This window comes from Pseudoliparis swirei, chromosome 16, assembly GCF_029220125.1.
Source record: "Pseudoliparis swirei isolate HS2019 ecotype Mariana Trench chromosome 16, NWPU_hadal_v1, whole genome shotgun sequence".
NCBI lineage: Eukaryota > Metazoa > Chordata > Actinopteri > Perciformes > Liparidae > Pseudoliparis > Pseudoliparis swirei.
In genome coordinates this window covers 11,737,590-11,759,984 of record NC_079403.1, presented here as the reverse complement: position 1 = coordinate 11,759,984, position 22,395 = coordinate 11,737,590, and the positions used below count along the sequence as shown (strand labels likewise).

General features: G+C 41.9%; 1 protein-coding gene across 1 annotated transcript in view; it reads left to right on the top strand.

Moving 5' to 3' along the window:
- Positions 1-22,395, top strand: part of stau2 (staufen double-stranded RNA binding protein 2) — a 72,120-nt gene that overhangs the window by 1,127 nt on the left and 48,598 nt on the right. The window contains exons 2-6 of the mRNA XM_056434702.1: positions 1,606-1,813; positions 1,936-2,066; positions 2,338-2,497; positions 3,968-4,103; positions 17,925-18,084. Of these exons, the coding sequence (XP_056290677.1) occupies positions 1,615-1,813; positions 1,936-2,066; positions 2,338-2,497; positions 3,968-4,103; positions 17,925-18,084 (786 nt within the window). The 5' untranslated portion in view covers positions 1,606-1,614. The remainder of the gene's footprint in view (positions 1-1,605; positions 1,814-1,935; positions 2,067-2,337; positions 2,498-3,967; positions 4,104-17,924; positions 18,085-22,395) is intronic.

Here is a 22,395-nt window from a genome sequence, read left to right as displayed (position 1 = left end):
GATGATTTATCACGCTGTCGCCAGTCCACATATCATGTTGCGGGGCACTGAAACACCCCAGACTTTCGTGGAGGATGGGGCGGTATGGAGATGCTAGCGAGAGGGGTGCTCGGCCGTTCAGCCATGATGAGCGTTAACCGGCTAAACTAGCGTTACTGAAAGCTGGCTAGATGGTGTATATTCATCAGGAGGGGGACCACAGCGACATAGTTACGACAGCATGTGTGCCTGCCAATTCTGTTGGTTTGTTCTGAGGAGCTGACATTAGCAGGAAATGCCGTTTTCTCGATGGCAACGTTAGCTTCGTGCTAAGCTGGCCACAGTCAGAGTTGTACTGTAGGTTCAGGGGTTGCAGACGAGCCTCTGGAGCTTCTGTCAGTCAGCCCGCCTCCGTGACCACGTCTCTGCGGGACGAGCCCGCTGTCCGGTTGCTGTTCGTGCATGTTACTGTAAAAGAGGGTACAGTAGAAGCAAGAAAGATCGGGACCCCGAGAAGCTCTGGGGACAAGCAGGCAGGATGTGCCGACACATATAAACAGGTCGCATGCAATGAATTAACGTCACAGATCTGAGTGCAAAATAGCGTTTTATTTCGTGGAAACAGTCAATGTCAGTTGTTTTATGCACGTGCTGCTGCTCTGTTGTTTACACCAATCAAATTATGGCCCTGAACTGTAAACAATGGACACAGGTAACACTTGTAATCACGATGATTTCAGCCCATCAAAACCTGATTATATTAGTCTTGCAGCTCATTTCAAGCTGATTGTAGATGGTGTCCATCACTGGGAGGTGCCAGGTCCCAAACCAGCATGTCACAAAGTGTCCAAGTGCAAGGCACTCGATTTCTCCACATCCCAGTGGTTCAGAACTGTCTCTGACCCTTTGCACTGACCTCTGTGGGGACATGGACGCTATTTCCCTCATGCCCTTTCAGTGCCTGCCACATATTAATGTGAACCAGTGGTGGAGCTATCTTGGCAAGATGTTGTGATACAGTCTGTACCTTTTTGATTTAATTAATCAATTACATTTGACTATCTTCATCTTTTGTAGATGTAAAAACACATGGTAGCATATTATGTTACCTGATGTGCATAGCCATAGTGTAATTGCATTCACCAAAATATGCATGTACAGATAAAGAGGTTGATGTGTGTTTTGTTGGACCCTCTCCGCTGTGTTAACCTGTGTCTAATTCATCTAACTCACTTTAGTCTCAAATAAAATGTGATTCAACTTCCTTTGTCTTTTTCGGGATGCTATCACAGGATTCTCTCCTTTTTTCCAAGGAGCTTAGCAGTAGTAACATGAGGAAAGCTCCTTCAAATAGAGGTTCATTGTCTGGGTGCATTCGCTGCCAGTGGATCAGAATGTGAGATAGGCATAGGGCTGCTCAGTTTGAAGTCAGTTCTGCAGGCTTTGCACGCAGAAATATGTCAAGTGACAGTGAACAGATTGAAATGGTGCAGCGACTGGTCATTATTGACATTTTCTTTCGTTCATCAAAAAATTCAAAACGCTAATCTATTATATATAATTAAAGTTGGTAATGATCAGTGTTTTTCTAAAAAAAAAAACTTTAAAGTTGCCGTTTGGTTTCAGGAATAGAGCATGGCTCAAGTGAAAGTACAGACCTCAGCACCCCTGGCTGGTCCTGGCCTCTCCCCCGGAGTTTCCCCAACGGCCATGGCCAGCCCAGGATCCTTGGGTCTGCAGCCCTCCGTCAACGGCACAGGCCCGGCCCCCACACCCGCCTGCCCTGCTCCTGCAGTCGGATATGGGGACGCCCCTGTGTCTTCTTCATCGCCAGGTAAAACTACAACGGAATAGTTTGTTGCTTCTGATAATTTGTTTATTTGATTTCTGTATAGTTCTGTCACTGTTACCATGTTACTTAGTATGCTGTGTATTCTGCTGTGCTCTCCGTTTTAGGCCCACCCCAGGAGAACATGGCAAACCCTAAAGAGAAAACTCCAATGTGTTTGGTGAATGAGTTAGCCCGTTTCAATAGGATACAGCCACAGTACAAGCTCCTCAATGAGAGAGGCCCTGCACATGCTAAGGTAGAGAATGGGGACATGATACTGTGTAGATGCGAGGTGAAAAAGGTTTTACTAACTTAATGAAATCTCTTATCTTCTTTCATAAAAAAAAAAGATGATTATTCAGTGAATAGTTCCCTTGTTTAACTTATTTTCATGCTGATGTAATACATAATTTAAATACATACAGGTAATACATACATATTTATTGCATTTCCTGTGATTATATTATTTTCATAATTGCATATCAGATCCAGAGGGATGTTGGTAAAGCTGTTGTGTAATTTTTCAGATCTTCACAGTGCAGCTGACTCTTGGGGAGCAGGTGTGGGAGGCTGAGGGCACCAGCATTAAAAAGGCCCAGCACTCCACAGCCGCCAAAGCGCTGGACGAGAGTGTCCTTCCCAGGCCAGCGCCCCGCTCCCCTAAAGTGGACATCAACAGCAACCCAGGTACTGCAACCGCAACAACATGTCATTGTTCTGTTTACTAAGAAGGTGTGTCTCTGAAGGATAACATTGAAATCAACTTGCTACTAACGTGCTGGGCCCGGAACAGCTGATATGATACACGTGCAAAATGGCTATTCTAATGAGACAGAATCATTTGGTGAAACAACAAAGTAACCCTAACCCTAAGTTAATGTCTGAATGCAGAAAGTGTTCTTTCCCAACTGAAATATAGTGCAAAGACTAATCCATATCTAATTTATGTTTAATAATTAAAAAAGTTAATGAAAATGTAAGACCTTTTTTACTCTGGCGGTGCTTCAGCTTCCGCAGCAGATAACAGATGCTGGCTGTGAGATGGGACCTGTAGGCTTCTCATTAAGGTTGTCGAAAGGGAGCTTTTTTGTTTCAGAGCAAGACGGCTGGTCTAAAAACAAAAAGAAAACGTTTTCAGTAGCCAACACAGAATTCAACATTTTTAGTGTAGTTCTACTTCTTCATTCCCCTCTGACTTCTTCGTCATGTAACTGTTCAACAAGGTATCCTATGGAGGAAGTTATGAGAGAGAGAGCAAAAAGAGCATCAAAGTTCACTTAAAATGTTGACTTTCAAATGCTGTGCTGTGTGTTTTTTTAATTAATGTTTTTAAGTAATCTATTGTTCAGAAAGGAAGGTCCTTGCATGTACACCACTACCAGTGAGGGTGCATTAGTGCCCTCTTGTGTTCATTAGTGAGATATGGACTGTCCATTCGGAGGGAGAGACCTCAAAAGTCCGAGAGCAGCATTTTCCTTTGGGATGTCACAACATTTCATGTGCGAGTGTAATGATAACGGAGAAGGCTGAGGTTAAGGGTGGAGGGGGGAAACGTCAGAAAGAATTTGTCTCGTGCTATTCTCTCCATTATTAATGGGAAGTTTCAGTGTTTTGGTGTTTCACCTGCAGGAGTTTGGCCCCTGGATATATTTAAATAAGCCATGTTTAGAACAAAGTCCGTACAACCACACTCAACAAAGCCTAAGTGCAGACTTGTGTTTTTATTTCTGGCCAGATTAATACCACTTGCCACTCTTACCTCCATTGACCTCTGTGGCATTGTAGTAGTGAAAGACAGTAAAGCCAGCTCTTTATTTATTTAGTTGGGAAAACCATGGATAGGCTATGCAACATCAGTAGGAACATTTGGGATGAGCTTTGCACGCATCATACTCAGTCAGACAGGTCGGAAAGTTCTCCAGTGGGTCGCTTACAGACTTCCTCTGGTGTTAATCAGAGTACAACTCCAAAAGTCAGTTGATGCTCATGTGATATATTCTAAAAACTGAATTTAGAGCTTCAGTTTTATTTGCTGATGTTGGATGGAAATGTTTTATAAATTTGTCTGACAATGCATCGTATTTAATGTTTCCAACAGTTTTTCTTTGGGTGGGTTTTAATCGTTCATATTTATTTACATCATGATGTCATATGCAGGCAGTATAACACCGACGGTGGAGCTGAATGGTCTGGCCATGAAGAGAGGGGAGCCAGCTATCTACAGGCCTTTGGACCCTAAACCCATGCCCAACTACAGAGCTAACTACAACTTCAGAGGGATGTTCAACCAAAGGTGAGCTCCACAAACTGAATTAACTATTTCAGTCCCAAAGCTGTGTGGTGACACTTATCGTCTCAACAATGGGGGGGAGGTATCATGACGAAATCAAATTAAATCAAATACAGTGTATTTTTTGTTATCCCTTTTTTTTAACTAGTCACTGTCCCATATTTATTTGTCCTTTTTCTATTTCCACTCTCATGTGGATATATCTGCAAATAAAATCTTAAATAAACGATAGGCAAATAAATATGTCCTTATTCCTCCTCTTTTAGTTGATACAGCACACATCTTTCCACTGAAGCACCATTTGTTGGTAATTAAGATTGACACAGCCTGGTAATTCACCTGGATCTCAGCAGGTTAAACATGCAATCCAATTCACACTTTGGTTGTTCACATTCAGTGCATATCTGCGGTAACATATTCATAAACATAACATCACCTGTACTCTGTGATCACCTATATTGGAGTTTAATGCTGGTACTATACATTTAGCTTCAAGGAGGGAAGTTAGTAGCCTTGTCCTGCCAAAAACCACATGACTATCAAAGAGAATTCTATTGTTGTTTGTTAGCGGAAGCTTTGTTTTGCCATTCAGAGAGACACGTTTTATTTTTATTCAACCACTTTGGAAAACCTTTATTTTAGGAATGGACATGTATTTGGCTAACTTGCTGTGTAAAAGCTGAACCTTGAGATTCATCTGACTTAGTGTGGAGATGCACCGATCAGGTTTTTTGGTGCCGATCACCGATCACTGAAATCAGTATCTGCCGATCCGATAATACCGATCACCGATCACGGTGTCGATTGAAGCATTCTATTCATTGTGTAGCATTATTGCCTAGGACTATGAGGAACTACATATATAAAGCACCTCAAACATTAAAGAAATTACAGATTTCTTTAAACATTTAGGACTTTTACTTTGAAAAATGTGCTAATTGATACATTAAAATTGATTGATTGCCAGTGATGGGGATTTCAGATATGTATGGAACACATCTGCATCATTCATTTCCTGGAACTCTTGGGGAAATCTATATACAGGACTTTTTTTAACATACAAAAGACTGACTTATTTTTATAAACTCTTCCTTGGTACAGTAAAAATGTTTTAATGTTAGCATAATTTAAGCTAAATCTCAGAAACGATCTATAAAGATACAAAATCAGTTCATTGTTTTCTTGTATATGTTAGATTTGTCAACATCTTATTTTGATAAACGGATGTTGTTTCACGTGGTTCTTTCCGCTAACTTTGCAAAACCGGATGTTGTCACTTAAATCCTTCCGCTAACTTTATCAAAACCCTCGCGCTCCCGATCGAATGCGTTTACCGTCAGCATCAGTCTCTAGGGGCTCAGACATGTGAGAGTCGGCTGAGTTGACCCAGAGATTCAACTCGGGGGACGGGGACGCCGCTCGGTGCGTGAGGATCCCCTCGTGGACCTCTCACTCTGCGGCCCTCGCCGGGCGCATCGTCTCCGTTGAGATGCGCTGCGATTGAAACGTCTCTGATAGTTCTCACAAATGTTACGTCATCTGATCGGCCGTTTTGAGAACGCCGATCAAAACCGATAATGGGAATATCGGCCGATATGGATCGGCGCTGATCAGATCGGTGCATCCCTACTTGATATATTACAGCAAACAGCATAGTCTCTTTGATCCCACTGGCTCAGATGTGTGGCAGACGTGGCTCTCCACTGCATATGTTTTCTTAACTGATGAATGTGGTGCCCTCATGGGGTCCCTGTGCACTCCGTCTTTGTCAACCTTCTTTCTAACCCTTCATTTTCTTTTGCTTTACTGGATCCATCCAGCCATTTCCAAAACTCCATAAAAATGCCACAGAGGTGCAATTAATGATCACCTCTCCCTCTGTGAGGGAATGATACGTGGGAAGTGTTTGACTTGCCTGACATCAACTCCAGGCACACTGATACTCTCAGTTCAGAAAGGGCAGTGTGCCACTTTTTGGGTTTAGTCGACAGCAATACATTCATTAATTGTTTGTTTGTTTGTATTTTTATTCAGTCAATCAAATCAAATACTGGCGGTACCAAACAAATAGGAATTGATACATCTTTTTCCAATGATTAAAAGGCAAGGCATACATGTCAGAGTTGTATGTCTATGAATAGTAGGCTGTTCCCTTTTTTTTTTTAGAATGCCAGATTTGTAAAAATATTTGGTAGTTTTTGCTGTTATTGATGTGCTTAATTTAATGATATAATTTGAAATACAGAAGCAAGGTGACGCAAGTTATGTGGCTCCAGAGCACACACCGTTCCTCCAGGATAGTTGGATATGCATCGGGTCCTTTTCAGGATCCCTCCAGATGGCAGTGTTCCCTCATTTAAAAAATCCAGAGGCACTGCTTTTATAAGGTGATTGAGCACCCATTTTGTAACAGGCAAGGTGGGAATGTATTGAATTAATATAGGTTTTCATCTGTACAGATCTCTGCAGTGTAATTTTGAGAGTTTTCCATCCAATGCGTTTCTTATTATGGCCTTAAACATAGAAAACCATAACAGAGAAGAGAACACGTCTGTTTTGCTTGCTGCATACATTTTTTGCCACATTAAAATCCTACGGTAAGGTATTCTGATGCCAAAAGTGTTGGATTTATTTTTTAAATATACGGATACATTGCCAGAAAAAGTGAGTGATTCAGTTGCAGTGTAACTGAGTGTCGTCGTCAGCAGTCAGTCTAGCATCTGGCTCACATCTTCTCCTATTTGATCCATTCAGGAACAAACAGGAGGGGAAAGACAAATGTCTGTGGGGTAGAGGAGAAAATCTCTTTCCCAGCATCTGTCTGTCAATGTCATATGTCACAGGGATAAGTTTCTCAGAGGCGGCTGGATCTATCCCTCATGGTCCGTTTTGTTTTCCTATGCTGTTTTATAAGGAAGGGAGTGTGGTGAGGGGATGTGTGTGTGTGTCTGAAGCACAGAGAAGCCATGGGAGTATATATTATATTATCCCAAGGTCACTTATGTTTTCATTAGGTCTCTTTCTTTCAGTGTAGTCGAGCCCTGGATTAATAAGCGCGAGACCTTCTGAATATGAATTCTCTTCATCAGATGACTGACTATGTGGCAGAGTGACAGGCCTTATTCACAATCCGTCACCTTAACGATGCGGCGGCGAATCGAAGGTTTCTATATGCCCATGTCCTTCCCTATTATGATGAATAAGAGTGGTCCGGAGTCATGTTGATGGAAAATCTTATCATTAAAAGGGCAGCTTGGCTCTGATCCATCAGCACTCTAATCACCACCAAGACCAGTATTGATTCATTCAGAAAGTGCCCTGATGAGAAAAGATGGCAATAATATGAAATGTGCATTCATCAGCGTCTTAATGAATCTTATTTATGGTGAAGGGCCCGGGCATAATTTCTTCCCATCCAAATCCATGTTTAAATCATTGATTCATCTCTGTTCTCCTGCTGTCATAACCACAGCATTGTTCATTCTGAAATACTGAACACACTCCGACGTGGTTATCAGCTTATTCTATCAGTGACTCAGCTGCTGTGAAACATTATTTGGAAATTTAGCCCAAATGATTCAACCGTTGAATCAGGAAAATATTTTTGCTATCAAGAAATATATGACGTCAACCTGTTTCACGGACAATCCCCGGCTCGTGTGTTATCATTGGAACACCTGATTCCAGTGACTCATGCTGGACTCCTCCGGTCTACCCATGGCGCTCCCAGCTTTCCTCCTGCTGCGGCGGTCCCGGGGGGGGGCGGGGTCGCCTGCATCCTGAGTTGGAATTTGGATAGGACTTTCCCTGTTAGAGCAAAGCAGAGCACTCAGAAGCCTCCCGGCCCTCATTTGGTTATCATACAAACATGCTATCTGGAAGAACAGTGGGCTGAATGACTGGGGATACTTTGCTCTGTGACATTTCCTCCTGTGATGATGAGGATGATGATGACATTCAGATACTGAGGTGGCTGTTACTACTCTCTCTTTTGGAAACGGAGAGACAGAGGGGGTCACTTGGGCTGCAGAGCATTTGGTACCTACAGAATGGTTGTCTGGAATTTTACACCTATTGAAGTGTAAATAGACGTTCTATTTTTGTTTTGAGCTTTATATATTAGCTGAGTGGCACATTTACTATTTGTAATAATGAACCCACATGGAATTATCACCAACCTCGTCTCGCTCGACTTTTCATTTCAATCATTTTTGGCATCTTCCAGATTGTAGATTTGATTTTCCGGCTGTTAGGTTTTACATATTGCTCTTATCAACCTTGCTTCCTGCCCCAGCAGTGAAAAGCTAATTAACCCCCTGTGCGCTACATGACCAGTAAACAGCAAACAGTAACAGTTAGAGACTAGCTGGTGAACATGGTGTTCTTTAAGAGTCCCTAGTCTCTTTAATGCACCCACGGTTCCCATCAGTTGTGTCTTTTCCTTCTTAGTCCTTCCCACCAGGGATGCGTGGTAAGACGCAAGGAAACCATGTGAGGAGAAAGGAAACAAGGACATATGTTTTAGGAGAAATGAGACGTCCCTTCCTCTGTAGCGTCACATGAAGCAACATCCGTGTCTGATGACGGCGGCCCTCATCGATCGGCTTTTGTCCTATTTAATAATTCTTTGAGTCTGTATGAATTTAAATTCTGATTGTGACGTCATTATTAATTACCATAAAATATGATTGATTTTTCTTGAAACTTGGAATATATTAGGCTCAACAATTTGAGGGAAATGGAAACGACAAAACTCATCAAACCCAACTGTATGGAAATACGATAAATAATGTAAAAAGTGTTTCTTGCTGACAGACAAACTCTCCCGCTCTCGCTAACTTTAATTGTATCCATAATAAAAGCTATTGAGGGAACTACACATCATGAAAAGACAATTGTTCCAAATTGTGAATCAGAAAACAAATCCAATATATACAGTAACGTGAGTTTAATCTATGTTCTGTCTTCTCCCTGGTATGAAACTCCAATCGGATCAGTCTGATCGGCTGCAGCATCCAATCAAATAACTGATGAGCGATGAGGGGGTGTGCCGGCCGTTAAATGGCGGTGCCATAGAGACTTGGGATGTACCCAATGTCAGCTAGAGAGCCAGATGGCTCCCTCAGGAGTTGGTGGAGACCAAACTAGAGTTCAAAGAGTAAATAGTCGACTTACCTGGTGCAAGGTGGCCAGAGACATTAAACAGAATTTAGTTTAATGTTCTTCTGTGTCGTGTAAATAGGCGAGTGTTTGTCAAAACTTTGGCCATATAAGTGGAAAATGTGTAAATATTGTGTTTAGAGTTCATCCACTTACTTCGTGGTCAAATGGGGAATTTGCAGATAAAGAAATACATTTTAAATTAATCACCGGACTTTTAGTATTCTATAGATTTAATATTTGTCTTTTATGATATACAGCTGATTTGCATTTGATACGGTTATCAGAGGCAGTTGATTTAAACGAGAACTGTATCTACAATGTCTTTCTGTGGCAGGAAACCAAAGACTTTTCAATTCACAGATTTACAGTCATATTAACTATAATGCTCCTTTTGAGAGAATCTGTATTTTTCAAGAATGGCAGGCAAAACCTACAACAATTAAAATGATGCATTACATATGAATATCCGTAGCATTAAATACTTGAGTGCTTGGCTTTTGCATTTGTATTCTAGTCTTAAAGGGGCATGTTTGTGTCCTTGTACAATCAAGCCTTAGAATATGCCTTTATCATGCTGTGTGTGTGTATATGTCATGTAAGAAACATAAAGAGACAGTTGCCATGGAAAGATAATTATCCTTGAAAGATGACTACCCTTCTCACACAAAGAGCACACAGGTGTACTTTGTCATCTCCATCTCTAATTGGGCCAACCTGGCTCACTGAAAAGGCAAATCTGCCCACAAGCGCTTTTCTATATTCAACAAATCCTCTCATCCTATCTGGACGTATCGGATATCCTCTGAGGTCCTCTTCACACACACAGTCGCCATTTTTTTTCTCTCTCACTCTCTCCCACTCAGTAAATTATTTTGATATAGCCTATATGTCCAGTTGGGCCTTAGGATCTCATATAGCCTCAACAGGACACTGTGTGCAGACATTCCACAGACAGGATTTCGCCTTCTCTTGTCCATCCCATCATCACTGCTGTCCAAAAACAAAAAAGCGGTGCCAAAGCCCACAAGGTGCATTTATTGCATTATGTTTATTTATTTTTTTCCGATCGTCGTGGACCTTTGAAGATCAGTAAGTCAGAGGCCTTCACTCAGACAGTTCATAAGTTTCCATGGGTGGCGTGCCAGAACAAAGGACAATCCGTCCAATTTGTAAAAATGGGTGTAAACTCATAAAGCTGCATTTTTATAGAGGACACTTGGGGGTGGGGGAGTGGAATACAGGTCCAACATAAACAAATGCTTCGAATGATTTGTGCTCACCAGACTCGATGACAAAGAAGTCTGGTCTGTCCTTTCATCTTCTCCCCTCTGAGTGGAGTTTTGTGTTGTGTGTCCTCCTCTCCTCTTGCCTTTGCCTTGATGTATTGAATGTAAAAACGAACCCGAGACCACTACGTACAAAGCAGGTTACGTCAGTAGAAATACCTTTTGTAATTCTGCCTATCGGTATGTTTCGAGTCGGACGACTATAATGACCTCCTCGGAAGAACTCGCTTCAGTATTTTAATACAAATAAACACCACATGTATCTTTTCCCAGGACATTGCATCCTTCTTTTTGCCATAGTTATCAAGGTAATTGTTGGCATGGCTCGGTGGCTGTTAAGAGAGCTGCATGTCATCCTGTTGGACCACGCCACTTTTCTATTTCCCAACGTTGTTGCGCATCCGCTCTGCAGAAATGCAGCAATTTGATTAGATTCATCCCCTGTAGCGGCTGCTGTACCTTGACTTCTATTTCTGTGAAATTCACAGTTTCCACAGAAACTCCAATGATGGTTTGTGATGTCATTTACTCGCCCTAAAATTGTATTTCATCACGTATGTGGATTTTTCTTGCACGTGTGTGTGAGATTTCGTTTTGCTGTGCACATGCTCTCAATAGAAAGATATAGTTCATCTTTAATCTAATGCATTACCACCCAGGATGCTGATGCAGAGAAGCATCATGCTGCACAAGCAAACCACAATGCCCAGAGTAAGGGTGTCATGGTGCTGTTTGTTGGACATCAGTTTCAACGGCGCTGTTGGCACCTGACCTTGAAGGATTCAAAGTAAAGAGAAGTGCACCGAATGAACTAGAACTAGAATGTCCACTTTCTTGATAAATTAACCAAGTGGTTGATTTGTAAGTCACATAATATTGTGTTCCTATGCAAGCTGTTCCCAGAACATTATACAAACACTACAGCCGTTAGCTATTAGGATGTGAGTGTGTCTCTGCTACACATTAAATCTGGACCACAGACAATTAGGAAGAAACATTCATCAGTAAATAATGTTGCCTGAGAGATGCCTGATGGGAAATCAGAAAGGCTTGCATAGAAACCAAGTTCATGTTATTTCTTTTTCAGAAAATGGTCAAATAAATTTTCTTTCACAAAACAATAACTGTTCCTCTCTTAATTACAATGAACATAAAACAGCAGGTCACAGTGCACTATTCTGAATGAGGACAGCAGGGTTTGGTTTTAGACTGATCCCCTGCCAGCCATTCCTCTCAGCCAGCCAAGTCTTATGAGTTGGAGCTAGAAGGGCATGAGGGTTAAGAAGTGTGTTTTTGTTGCCATGTCACATAAATGCACACACGGTGTAATTACTTTGCACTCACTGACAAGCCTTCTATTACTTACTGATTTTCCGTGCTTAGGGATTTAGAATTATTCACGCAATGCCTGTTTTCAGTCTGATAATTCCCAGCGGTTGCTTTTATTACTGGCATCAAATCAGCCCTTTTTAAAAATCTAGTAAGCCTCCTTGCATACTTTCTTCTGCAGTGTGTTTTCTGTCAGCTGCAATGCTGTTAAGCTATCGTGTTTGGAAACAATACTTGATTTACATCTCTGACTCAGCAATAAAGTGTGACAGGAGAGTCGGCATCAGTTTACATGGGGCCGTGACTTCCCATGAGCCAGGCATGGAACGAGGGCCCGCTGATTACAGAGCACGCACAAAGATGGCTTTAATCTCTTGTTCAAATTGGAAACCACAACAAACAGTAAAAACAACGAACGCCGTCAGATTGGACAATTTAATTAAAATGGGTTATGAAACCTCTGTTTTATAAACTCCGTCTGTTAGTAATTCTTGATGAAAAGCTGTTGTCGGTACAGGCAACAATATGAGTAGTCTGCATGAGACACCAGCTGTCTGCTGCACCGAGACGCAGCAGTACATTACACAGGAGGGATATGAGGTCAGAGAAGACATCGCTCCCATGACAGACTTAAATTAAAGACGGGTTGGTGATATTAAACTATAAAAGGAGAACTGCATGTAGCCGGTTGAAAGCCTTGGATGGTGAGCCAACACACTAATTGAGTCACCGTGACACTTAAAGCATTTTGCACCCAACTGATTTGATGCTTGTTGGTAACAATGTCCTCTGCCACAAGATTCACATCCTAACGCTCCCACACACAAGTCTTTTACATTCTTCACCTTCACAGTGTGTAAGTGGAACACCTCAGTCAGAGATGCCTCGGGGATATCTGACTGAATAACTAGTTGTGGCTTTTCTGAGACCACAACAGGTCTCTCTCTCTCTCTCTCTCTAGCTCTCTCCCTCTCTCGCTCTCGCTCTCTCACATACATACACACACACACACACACACAGACAGACCACGTTTCTCAGTATCACTTTAGACCTGTTTGTTTACTGCATCTCTAAAACATTGAACTTAAAGCATAGATTTGGTTTGTTTATGAATTGTCACACACTATAAGTCAAGTTGTGTGAGTTGAGCAGTTGCCACTTAAAGGCTCTTGGAGTGCAATCGAGAGTATCCACAATGTCTCTGAACTAAAGCTCCCAAGACCTTTGCAGACAGAAACAAATGTGGTACTAAGATGTCTTATCAGGCGAAAGGGCCAACGAAGGACACCTTTAATACGAGCACAAACTTTATTACATTCCACTGATGTCGTAGTCAAATGATCAAGCAAAACAATTTGAACACCACTTGCACTCATTTGATCTCGATCCTTTCATCATGCTTAGAAAAACGATTTGTTTGTTTCAGTCACAATCCTTATTTTGTTTGTAATTTAAACATCGTTTTTTTTGGGGTGAAGACTAGATGAGCCATTAGTAAGCTGAAACAACCATAAGTTGTCTTTCTGTGTTTCATGCTGCTTGATTAGCAATTACCTCAAATACATCATTTCCTGTGAACCCACAGCTCTGCCACCGCAGTGATGGTTTCTAACCTCAGACCGGGTCCAAGAGCTTTAAACAAAACTCCTCTAGCACCATGACACTTATTTGAGCGCAATGTTGACTTGAACATATGGACTGTTTTCTAACATTTTTTACATTAGCAATTGCGTGAGGCAGAAGGGAAAGAAAGCAATCAATGATGGACACAGGGCATGAAGCATGGGAGTGGGAGGAGAGAAAACAACAAGTAAAAGTCTGACAGCAGATTGGAAGAAAGTGCAGCTGGTGGACGAGTGAGTCTGTCCAAGTTTTTGCATTCTTTTCTCCCCCCAAATATCTGTCACCCTTTTAATCACGGCACCGCCCCGTAGCCCTTTACAAGGCAGTCAGTTGTGTGCGTGTGTGTGTAGAATTGTGGGTAAATCCATACTAAACTATTTGTGTTTGCATGTGTGGCCAGTATTCTCTGTGATGCCTGAGGACAAAGTGGGCCAGTCCAATCCCTCATTCAGGGCTTATTTGTCTGAGTTTGGCCCACTTGGTCCGGTCTGCTGCTCTGCTGTCGTTGAACACATGTGTTTCCTTCCTTCAAGACATTTTTCACTGCTGAAAAGATGGTATTTTCTTTAAACTAGGAGTCAGTAGAAAGGCATAATAAATGTTTTTTTAAGTTGGTGTGGCATGACGAGCAAAAACAGAAATTGGGCTTGATTGATATTTTTTTTTAATGGCAAAATGGAGTAAACCATCATAACACGAGCAGGTAAGACATAATCAAAAGAAGCCGACAACACAGACCAACCAACATGAGGATATTATCAGTGAATTACCAGTAATTATATCCAGAAATCAGCAACAAACTATCCTACTATATTATGAATGCAAGAGCCCAACCACACAAAGATCACCCACATATTAGATGTTGTTATCAAATCTCCCAGGCTCATCAAAAAGAGTCTTTCAAAGCTCAATGAGAATTACATTTTATTTCTAATGAGTAGTTGAGGTGACCACCAATGGAGTTTCTAACTACCACGAGTTTACTGGTTTGATTACAGGAAGCAATATATTCCAAAACAAAATTGAATTTAATGTGTTCTCATGGGCAAAATGGCAGGTTTATGACTAAAAGGAAGTGCTGCATTTAGTTTTCAATTCTGCGGTCTGCACACGTTTGCAAGCTAAAGCTGTTGAAATGTTCACTGCCTTCTCTACACTACCACCTGTAACTGGTCACGGTCATGTATTACGTTATCGGTCAAATATTCAACTTCCATCAAACTACATCGGGTCTCGCATCACTCTGTTTGCATTTTGTTTTTTAATTCTATAAAATTCAATAATCAGTATTATTAAATTCACCGTTGATGTAAGATTTCATGTGGTACATGTGACCATACTTGTGTATGTGAGCAGGTTTTTCTTGACATTACACATATAGAATAGTGATAAAATATACCTGTCACTTAGTGAAATATACATGACGTATGGCTATGTAAACTAGTCACCTGGCTTTATCTTCTGCTTTTAATGTTCCAATGTTATATAGATAGTGGTTGAGAGGTAACTTGTTCAGTTTAGAAATAAGTGTAACACATGCAGTGAATCAGATTATTTTTTTACTCAGGCAATTAGAAAGGAAATAGTTTTCCATGCCGGAGGAGGAAATAGTTTCCAGCCAAAATATCACCTTGTCATTTAATAATTGCAATGCCATATCTCCCATTTCCCAGTGTTTGACTGCGTGTGGGCTCAAAACCTCCAATGTCTCTGAACGGGTCTGTGTGTGTTCACACATGAGTCTTTGAAGGATTAAAGAGGAAACCGTAACCTTAACTAACGCTGCCCACATGAAAGAGAGCTGCAGGGAAGCTTTGTTCCTCAAAGTCAAATTGATTACTCACTGCTAAACGCAGATGAGTTATCATTTGATTGAGTTGTGGTATCACTCGGTTTCTTTTCTTCTTTTTCTCACTCAGTCAATTATCCCTGAGTCATAGCAGATACACATGTGAACTTTCACATCATCGCAGACACAGTGGTTCTTTTTTTCTCTCCCTTTCAGCGGTCACCACACCCTCCCTACAGGTGTCCTGGTCCAATTCCCTCTCCGTAGTAATAATAACGAAAATAATCGTTGATAACACAGAACAGGCCGATCCAGCCGACGTGCTGATTATTGTCCTGGCCAGAGAGCGCTGACGTGATTTTCCTGCCTTTTTTTGTGTTTGCATGATTTTGACGTGTGTGCGTGTGCTCGCCTGTGTTCTTGGCTCACTCGCTTGTGTGCAAGCCACTACTTTCCCACGTTGTGGAGTAGGGTCTCCCACAGGCCTCCCTCCCATGTCCCTCTCTCTCTCTCTCCCCTTCCATCTCCCTCCTCTCTCTTTCTTATCCCTCTCTCTCCTCCTCTCTGCACCTGTACTCGGCACTCCAGCCCCAGCTGCTCCCATCTCGGCTCAGCGCTGTTGGCTGGAGCCCATGTTGCACTTGGCATGTCCTCTGAGAACCTGGGGCCACACTTGACGTGCGAGGGCCAGGCAGGCCCCCGCCCAGGGAAGGCTCCCGTGGCCAGGAGGAGCTGGGAGCAGACTGTTGTGAGGAGGTCTGTGGGCTGGAAAAATCCCTGCTGGAATTCTGGGAGTAAAACTGCTGACTCATTGTTAGTCTTACTGGGAAGGAGTTTTAGGAAAGACATGAACGGAGGAGAAGAAGAGGGGCGATATTCAGAGGAATCACAACTGTGCAGTTAGAAGTTATCTTGTCAGAGTTACTTGTAAGAGGCAGTATTTCCTGTATTTTGGTTTGTCATAGTTTCAGCCGTAGTCTCGATCACGTTGTGAGAACACTGCACTAATGAGATCTGGAAACAGGGCATTAGGTTCACATTGTAGTTTTTCAGTGAAATGTCTTGACACTTTTTCCCTTTTCCAGTAAATTTCCCTACTGCGGGACTAATAAAGGATTATCTTATCTTATCCAAACAATTTAGTTGAACCTCTGTTTTTTCATATCAAGCCATCAGCAAGTCAAAGCGTTTCAACATCTTCCAGTTTTGCTTCACCATGATGTTCCCTTTTCTAGTTGTTAATGAAATCTCCCGACAGCTATTGGATAGATTGCATTGAAAAGCATGTTCAACTGCTTTTCTGGATGAATTGTGAAGTAACTTTGGTGATACCCTGACTTTCAGTTCAAACTATTAATTTGTCCAATACTTTGTTTAATGCCCAAATAAATGTAAAGCTGGACTTAGAGTTGATTTAGCATGCTTTCAAGCTACATTAAGATGGTAAACATTATACCTGCTCAACTTCAGCATGCCAGTATTGACATTTTAAGTATGCTAGCACACTGAAGTTATCATGTTGTGCTCAACACTACTCTGTCTTAAAGCTCACAGCATGGCTGTCGACTCCTAGTCCAGGTATAATTTTTTGGTCTCAGTGATTTCAAATATTAGCATACACTTTGTATACAGGAAAGTGTTTGCAGAAAGTTCTTGTTTGGCTGTTGTTGAATTTGGCATTACGTCTTGAGACCTCTTTATTTAATAATGTGTGCGGTGTTGAAAGAAAACGTGAACCATTCCAGTGCACGCAGGTTTTCCTATCCTCTTGGGTTTTCTAAGTTCTTGGGTTCCCCAAATTCCAATCGGGTATTATATCTCACATCTCACTGCTGCTGCATTGCCAAGTAGGATGTTTTGCTTCGGTTGAAAATTAACATATGTCTTCACGAGAAAGGCTATTGCCACATTTGTGTACGGCTTGTTTTGATTAACTACTCCACATCCAGTACTCCATTTTCCGTCTTTACAAGCTCAATAATTTGGCCAAACATGAAAATATTGAGTACATTTGGCACCAGACTCTAGTCAACACACAGTATCATGAATCTCATCTGGGGTAATCAATTTATGTCTACCACATATGGTGGCTGTATGTCCTTTTGAATGCAAGTGTATACTGGCAGAGAAGAAAGAGGAAAGGGAGACGGATATTAAAAAAGTTTGGATTCCTATTCTCTCTTGTTAGCTTTCCCACTATTTCTCATTCCTTGTCCTCGATCCGGGCAGACATTCTCAGCCCTTCTCACCCTGGCCCAGGAGGGGGTATCACACACGCGGACTCGCAGACCTCTAAATCTGCTCGTTGACAGCTCAGTCCCACTCTGTCCCGACCCGAAGAAAGAGAGGAAAATCTATGTTCGGGGCCAGAAGAAAGAGGAGAGGATATATGTCCCTGTGCTTTGTTTGCCATCCCTGTGCTGAGATTCAATAGCAAGTCATCAGTCAAGTGGTTAGCCAGCAGGCCATTGTGTAGTAATTGACCCTGATGAAGTGGTGGGACTTTAATTTGGGAACAGTGTAAACGGTTTGAATTGATAGCTTGGCTCATATTGTCTGAGCAACTCCCTTTTTTTTGTTTTTCCTATATTTACATGTTCATTGATATGATATTTTCTGTCTTGTTCATTCCAGGTACCATTATCCTGTTCCGAAGATCTTCTATGTGCAGCTGTCTGTGGGGAGTCATGAGTTTATTGGTGAGGGACGCACCCGCCAAGCAGCCAGACACAATGCTGCCATGAAGGCCTTGCAAGACCTGCGGGATGAACCCATCCCCGAACGGCCACCGCAGGTAAACACACATACACACACACACACACACAGATGGACAGGCAGGTAGCTGGACAGACATATATTGGTTATACGGTGGGCAGGGTGTCCGCGGGTCCTTAAAAAGTCTTAAAAAGTCTTAAATTGCTTTTTCCTAAAAATAAGGCCTTAAAAAGTCTTAAATTGTCTTAAATTCAGATTGGATTGGTCTTACATTTTTTGGGTGTCATGTCCAGGGGTTTTCCTGGGTCAAAATGGGTCTTCGGTGCTCCCAAAAAATATGTTGGCGCGCTGCGCGCGCACCGTCTATTTATGCAGGTCGGGCTGTTGAGTGATCAGCAGCTGTCCGCTCGGTCCATTCGCGCACCTCACAGTTGTGTATTGATCAGACAAGAAGACACGCTTATCAACTCCAGTGTTTCTATAACAGGGTGAAATCCCCCCCCGCAAACAATTCTCGGCTCGCGACAGAGCGATGCGCGCGCCGGCATCGAAGCTGCCGTGATGCGCGCACACGGGTGAGCACCGCGTATTCGGTCCTATCAATCCCCTACAACGTGAAGCATCGGCTACTTTAGAAAACATGGCAGGATGCAAGTTCAACAACGGCTTGAAAAGAACGAGTGTTTCTGGTCACGGTCGGTGAAATGCTTCTGAATCTGCGTTATGTGTCGCGAGACTTTCCAGCGGTGGAATCTCACGAGCAGAGCAAGAAGCACAGAGACTAGCGAAGGCCGCCAGCAGCCCGCGGGGCTAGCTGCTGCTCCGCCGCTAGCTGCTGCTCCGCCGCTAGCTGCTGCTCCGCCGCCCGCAACGACGTCAACGCTACAACGCTGGAGGTCACCGGAGGAAATCCAGCGCCTTGCATCATCACCGAAGTCCAACGCTGCAGTGCGTTCTTCATTCTGTTCCACGAGACTCTGGACCAGACCACCGCGAGCAGACAGCTGGACTTCATGTGCGCTATTGGTTAAATGACCAGGTCCAGTCAGGATCCTGTGGAGCTCATGGGCCATGACACCGCCCAGGACCTACTTCAGCATCTCAAAGTAAGTCTGCCATAAATATATATGTATTAACTATCCTCTTGTATATGAGTATGTGTTTCATATAGTTAAGCTTTACTCATGTGTCAAGTTAATAACAGCTATGCATAGGCGCACTACACATTAATTAGACTAATTAAAAATAGTTTTAGAATGGTAGTAAGTAGAGTGGTGTTTACCTGTCAATATGTCTACATAGTGTTCACTAGGCTCAAGAGATGGCTCACGTTGCTTAATTTGTAAAAATAGTATTCATTCCTATTTATCCAGTCTGACATTAATCTGAAGTGGTGGTGTCATAAGAGATGTGGTGACTGTTGTTTGGCTAATGTCTGCCTTTTTTCTTTTTTCCAGGAGAATGGACCAAATGTCAACTGGAAGTTTTTATATTAATACAGTTTGAAAAGGATTGTTTTCCTAGTATATTCACAAAAGCTCAGGAGTAGACATGAACCTGTGCACAAACATCCATCACATAGAGACATGAGAACTCACACTCACTCACCCACACACACATACATTCTATTATGTAAATGAATTTGCGATATAGAAGCAGCTGGAAATGATATATGTTATAGTATGGAGTTTTTTTGTGTTCAAAAGGAACTATGTTGCATGTATTTTTTAAATATATTTACTTAATTTTAGAGACATTTGTTCATGGGACTTAAATGTTCTGAAAATGTATTAATAAATATAATTTACAACAGCAATGACATTTGTGTTATCCTTTTGCATTACACCATACTGTTAATTTTGAACAGACATCAGTGTGTTTACTTTGAATTAATTAATTTAGATTAATGGATATTTCCATCGTAAATTAGGTCTTAAATTTTATTTAGACGTGGTCTTAAAAAGTCTTAAAAAGTCTTAAATTTCACTGGTTTATTCCTGTAGACACCCTGGGTGGGTATTTAAACTTTGTAAAGTATATGGTGGCGTGAGCATGCACGCACAGTGCGCTGATGTTTAGGATATTTAATGCATAATACTAATAACAGAAGTATATTAGGACAAAAAAACCACTTAAAAAACAGAAAGGCATACACTAGCAGTGTGTACCAGAGGTTGTTCAACATGTGCTTATTGACTCTGAGAATCCCTGCCGACATCTTCAACACAGTTCCTAAAGCTCGACAGACCATTAGTCTAATGAAAGATCTTCTATTTCTCGCTTGTCTGGACAAAACCATAGTTTTTCACCTCTGCCCTGTATTGTACTAATTACATTTAGCAGCTTGTTTATTTTTCCACCACTGCAATTTTAGACAAAAATATGTTGTGCGTTACTGCTGCTCATGACTTCTTATTATTCATACATGTTTGAAGAAAAGGTCTGCGTTACACTCTTTCTTATTATCTATCAATCCTGTGAATAGACTGAGACCAACCATCCTCTGTTAATGTTCTTTGTTTACTTTGCTGCCGGCCAATCTGTGCGACTCATTCATTCGTACTAAAGATGATGTTTCATAATAGGTTGCATCATTCAAACAAAAACTAATTTAATCACACAGCTGGGCTGTGCAGTTTTTAGCTATAGTTACTGGAATACATAGTGCATATATTTACAACTACTTTCAACAGATTGATCCAGATTAGAGTATTGGCAGCAGCAGGACAATGTATATGTGATCATAAGCGCATGCAGCTGATCAGTATCATCACTTGTAGAAAACCAAGATGACCCCAATTAGCAATAAAGAAATGCATTCGGCCTATACAATGTTCAAAAAGCGGTCAAACCCTCAAATATATTCAATTAACGATCTCACAAGACAAAAAAGACGAAAATGAACACGTTTGAGAGGCTGTAACCACGACAATTGTGATAGTCTTTTGTTTAAAATTGCTCAAATGATTTGCTAAAACAGTTTGTTGCTCCTGAATTGACAGAAAATTAATCGGAGCAAATAGCATTTCATTCTTATGAAACCTCTCGCCTGGTAGTCTCAATGGTTTAGTGTAGTTTCTCCTTTTTCCCTTTGTCCTGTTGCTTTCTGCCTACTCCCTATGTCACACTACCATTCCAGAGTTTTCCCTGAGGCATAGCTGTTAACTGTTGTTATCATCTCCCACCGGAAATCAAATTACCCCGATCCTCACCGCCTGGCATCACTGACGGTTATTCAAAACGCTTTGGCTCCTCACTCGCCTGACTCGCTGTCTTGTGGCGTCGGTCTCCATAAATGTGCTCTTTGTTTGCTGCTGCTTCTGAGTCTTGCTTTACAAATTGAGGCACATTGTGTCTCCAGTACATGTCTGTCATTCTCTCTCCAAGTGTGTGTGCTCTTACATGTGAAAATGTGTGTCTGCCCTCCGGCTAAAGGTTTGCTCTTTAACTATTGTCTGTCAAACCTTTTACTTTGAGGAAGGTCACAGGTAAATATCAGTGACACTGTAATTGTGTTGTGTTTTATGAACAAGTAGAGCAACAATATGTAACCATAGGAAACACAAAGACCTCCTCCAACTAGCCTTCAGGCAATCGCGATTATATTATACAACTGCTGACTTAACTCGTAAATCCCTGCCATTTGGTTTAGATGCTGACGATATGTATGCGCCCCTAAATTTTCTGCTTGCGACCCTAAAATTTTAAGTTAGGGGCCACTGTGCTCCTAGTAAAAAAAGTTAGTCTGGAGCCCTGAATTGTCACCTTTTTATGATAAATAATGACGTTTTTCCAAAGAATGAAGTTGTTCTGTGTATTGGGAGCCTCTTCTTCGCAACCTTTGATGTAGAATCCTTCTCCCCATTATGAAATCAGCTGTCCGTGAGCATAAATGTGAATGTGAAGCATTTTGTTCTCCCACAAACGCTGTTCATTCAAAAGGGCCCTTTTATCAAAATACACTCGCACGCTGTATCTTTTCTTCTTCACACATTTCCCAGGACTCTCTGTCCAGTACATCCATACGTAGAGGCAGCACCGAAGTCAGATGTAGCCCTCTATTAGTCTTTGTCACGGGAAGGTCTCTGATCTACTTGGTCATTCCGGCTCATACACACCCACAGACAGATGCAGGCGCTTAGACCCTGTGGCTTGTTAATGCAGCCTTGAGAGGGGATTCACATTATTATTCACACACATTAAGAATGCTCGGGGAAAGTGGCAGGGGGATATGTAACCATGAACACCATGAATACATATTGCAATTTGTATGAAAAGACATTTTGTCCTCATCCACACATTACGAGATGCAGAGCATGTATGCCTGAGCCCGCGCACACACACACACACACACACACACACATAACAAAGCACACAATCGCGCGGCTCT